Source organism: Lactuca virosa, chromosome 5 (assembly GCF_052849685.1).
Source record: "Lactuca virosa cultivar CGN04683 chromosome 5, Lactuca_virosa_CGN04683_v6, whole genome shotgun sequence".
Lineage (NCBI taxonomy): Eukaryota > Viridiplantae > Streptophyta > Magnoliopsida > Asterales > Asteraceae > Lactuca > Lactuca virosa.
This window is the reverse complement of record NC_136430.1, coordinates 416,670,148-416,673,318: the sequence shown is the minus strand read 5'-3', so window position 1 is coordinate 416,673,318 and position 3,171 is coordinate 416,670,148. Positions and strand designations below refer to the sequence as shown.

Below are 3,171 nucleotides of genomic sequence, written 5' to 3'. Positions count from 1 at the left end.
AAGAAGTTATGAAATTTACAAAATCTGCATTTTGCACGGCGCGCGCAGCTTCTAGAAGGTGCAACGTAGAAAATAGGGGTTTTGACACGTGGCAAGCAGCGTATGGATCGACGTTACCCTAGTTCACAGCGCGTACCTACAGTATGCGGCGTGCATCCTTACTATCTCTCCGGCTCTCACTATTTTCTCACAATCTCTTCACTCCAAACTCTCTGGAGACCACCCACCCCTCGAGTCCAACCTTTATGGGTTTTTGGAGTACTTTAGCAAAGCTCTGAGGCAATGGGTCGGGCAAATAAAAGTGTTCGGTATCGAAGCCCTGCCTGCGATCTTCCTGGTTTTCGCTAGGATCCCTGTAAATACTTGTTAGGGGTGTTACCAGCCAGATTGGATCGTCAGTAGAATCGACCAGATAACTGCCAATCATTTAAATAATTGTCCATGTGATTTACCTCACTATAATGTGTATTACAATACATATCAATGTTTGTTGTGATATAAGAATCAATAGATTAGAGCCGATGGTAAAGTCTCTATGTGTTTAATGTTAGTGTACTCGAAACTAATATATTAGAAAGTATAGTCTCTATGTGCCTGTATCAGTAGAGCCTAAGTTGTAGTCTCTATGTGTGTAATATGATTATGTATGTTGGGCGGGGCCCGTCATATAAATTGGACGGGGCTCATTATGTAGTTTGGGTAGGGCTCGTTTATATGTAGGTTGGGCAGGGCCCATTGTGTAGTTTGGGCGGGGCCCGATAAATGTATTATGATATATGGTATTTTGGGGAACTTAATAAGCTTCGTACATATTCATTTGATTATAAATATTTTTCAGGTATTTCATTGACTCGTAAGAGGGGCAATGTTCGACTGTACAGACGTGTATTCGCAACATGTTTCTGCATAATGTAATTACAATCTAATATATTTTAATAAATAAAAATGAAAAAATTAGGTTAAAAATGGGGACGTTACACCTTCGTTACATATACAGAATGTGACAGTACACTGCCTTTTAAGATTGATTCTTCCACTTTCATCTTCAAGAACAAGATTATCATCTTCGTGCACAAAAGTATCAGGGGTCACAAGTGGAGTTACAGACCTCTGTGTGAAATAGAATGACAAAGATTTATAAAAGCTTATAGACATGATATGAAAACAAAAGGGAAGCAGTGTTGATATCAATTATCAAATCAGAATTTATACCTCTTTTGAGTACTCAGTGAGGATTGTAGGTTTGAGCTTCACATGCTTATAAATTGCTCCAACAACAATGCACTCTTTGCCTTTCTCTAGCCCCAAAACTGTACACACTGTATCATGACAAAAGTACATGATAAGATCGTATAAAGAAACCCATAAAAAATGCATAAAAATATTTAACATCTGTGTTTTTAAAGTTGTTATGCTCTTTAAACGTAAGACAGATAAAGAGAAGTGGTGAATTTTGTTGAGGGTAAAATATGATCCTTCAACATGGAAATGGAAGAGATGAAAAAGACATTGAAGTATAATGCTATGATTGATTAAAATTTAAAATATAAAGTGATTTCACTGCTTAATTAGTTAAAAAAATTGAAAGTTTGATGCTACCAAAAGAATTGTTAATCTGCTTAATTTTGTACTGTTTAAAATTGTTAATTGCTACCAAAAGAATTTACCATTTTGATCAGCTTCTCCTTAATCTGCTTTGGCAACTGAAGAATCTCAAGGGTCTGTATGTTTAACAAATTGGAATCCACCTTCTGATACAGAGATAGCAATAACTGCTTTACCATGCAATATTCACCATTTTTTTAATAAAAAAAGGCTCATCTTTCGTGAAGATAATAAATAAGCACAAGTTTTAGAAACAGAGGGGTATTTCTGGAAATACACAAACAGAGTCATAGACTCATATGATCTTTTGTAATCAGTGGATAGAAGGAGGTAATTTGATAAAGCACGTTCATAATTTCATAACATGTAATCAATCACCCAATGCCCTTATTTGAGATTGGTTCAAAGGAACTAAATTTGTACCTTTAAAAAGCATGAAGTGTTTTATAGTCATGCTATGACTATAACACTTTGATTCTCGGGAGCATCTTGTTTCCCTTTTCTCCAGTCTCCACCACAAGTAAATAAAGAATTTTAAAATGATTCTCTGACAAAAAGCTCGGCTCAGCAACTGAAATGTGGCTGTTTTGTATGCAATATTAGATATAGAACCATCTTAAATACATAATATTACCTAAAATAGACTTAAAAATTCCATTTTTCCTCTATTCTCCATGCCCGTGTTGATTACAAATTAGTGAGTTTATATACATTTTCTACAATATTAGTCGAATATATAATCCACTGAGTTGCAAAGTATAGATCATTCTTCTTGTGGATGTTCACACATATATGTCCTTAATATGAGTTCAATATAGTTAACGATGTCCCCACTAAGAACAAAGGGCAGAGATGTACAATTAACCAAAATCATGAAAGGATATGTAATCGAATCTATTAATAAGAATTAGCGGCAAAAAATATCAAAATAGAGATGCAATATAAAAAATTGATTATTCATGTGTTTGGCTGCAACTTATTGGAAACAACTTGTAGACAGACTACCAGAATGTAAACATTAAAGAAGGTAACTAATTCGGTGGAGCAAAATTAGAAGATAATCAGTTGTTTTTTTTCTTTTTTTTTTGGAAAACTTAAAGAAAACTACAAGTTTTTGATAGGTTCTACGTATAAGCATACATACATGACAGCCATATATTCACTTTTGCCATATATATATATATATATATATATATATATATATATATATATATATAATGCAAAAATCTTACTAGATTAAATTTTACTTATGCAATGTCTTAATAGGTTAGATATTGAAACTATAATGCAAAAAAATTGAAATAAAAATGCTATAATTGCTTGAAAAAAAAAACTAAAACTATCAGGAAAGAAAATTTAAAGTATAATGCTACAATTGGTAACCAATATGAAACATGTTTAGATTTTCAAAACACCATGTCTTCAATAGATAAAAAAAAAGAGTAAGAGAAAATATCCTAATAGGCTAGATTAAAAGTACTATGTTGTAGTTGTCTAGATTTCCAAAGTACATTATCTATGTAGAAAATATATAATGTCTAATAATATTAGATTTTCCAAGTGTAA

General features: G+C 32.8%; 1 protein-coding gene across 4 annotated transcripts; it reads right to left on the bottom strand.

Moving 5' to 3' along the window:
* Window positions 1–792: 792 nt before the first annotated feature.
* LOC145116678 (DNA polymerase delta small subunit-like) lies at window positions 793–2,673 on the bottom strand. 4 transcript variants are annotated; one of them, XR_013712251.1, is made up of 4 exons: window positions 2,029–2,673; window positions 1,668–1,772; window positions 1,213–1,319; window positions 793–1,110 (listed from the first exon to the last, which is right to left on the bottom strand). XR_013712251.1 is itself a non-coding variant. In XM_079053013.1 (3 exons), exons 1-3 carry the CDS (start codon window positions 2,057–2,059, stop codon window positions 955–957), a joined length of 294 nt encoding a protein of 97 aa, XP_078909139.1. In that variant the 5' UTR covers window positions 2,060–2,673; the 3' UTR covers window positions 793–954. The 4 variants fall into 4 exon arrangements, 1 of the variants encoding a protein (XP_078909139.1); XR_013712250.1 differs by having other exon boundaries at window positions 1,668–1,751; XR_013712252.1 differs by having other exon boundaries at window positions 1,668–1,748.
* Window positions 2,674–3,171: the final 498 nt, after the last annotated feature.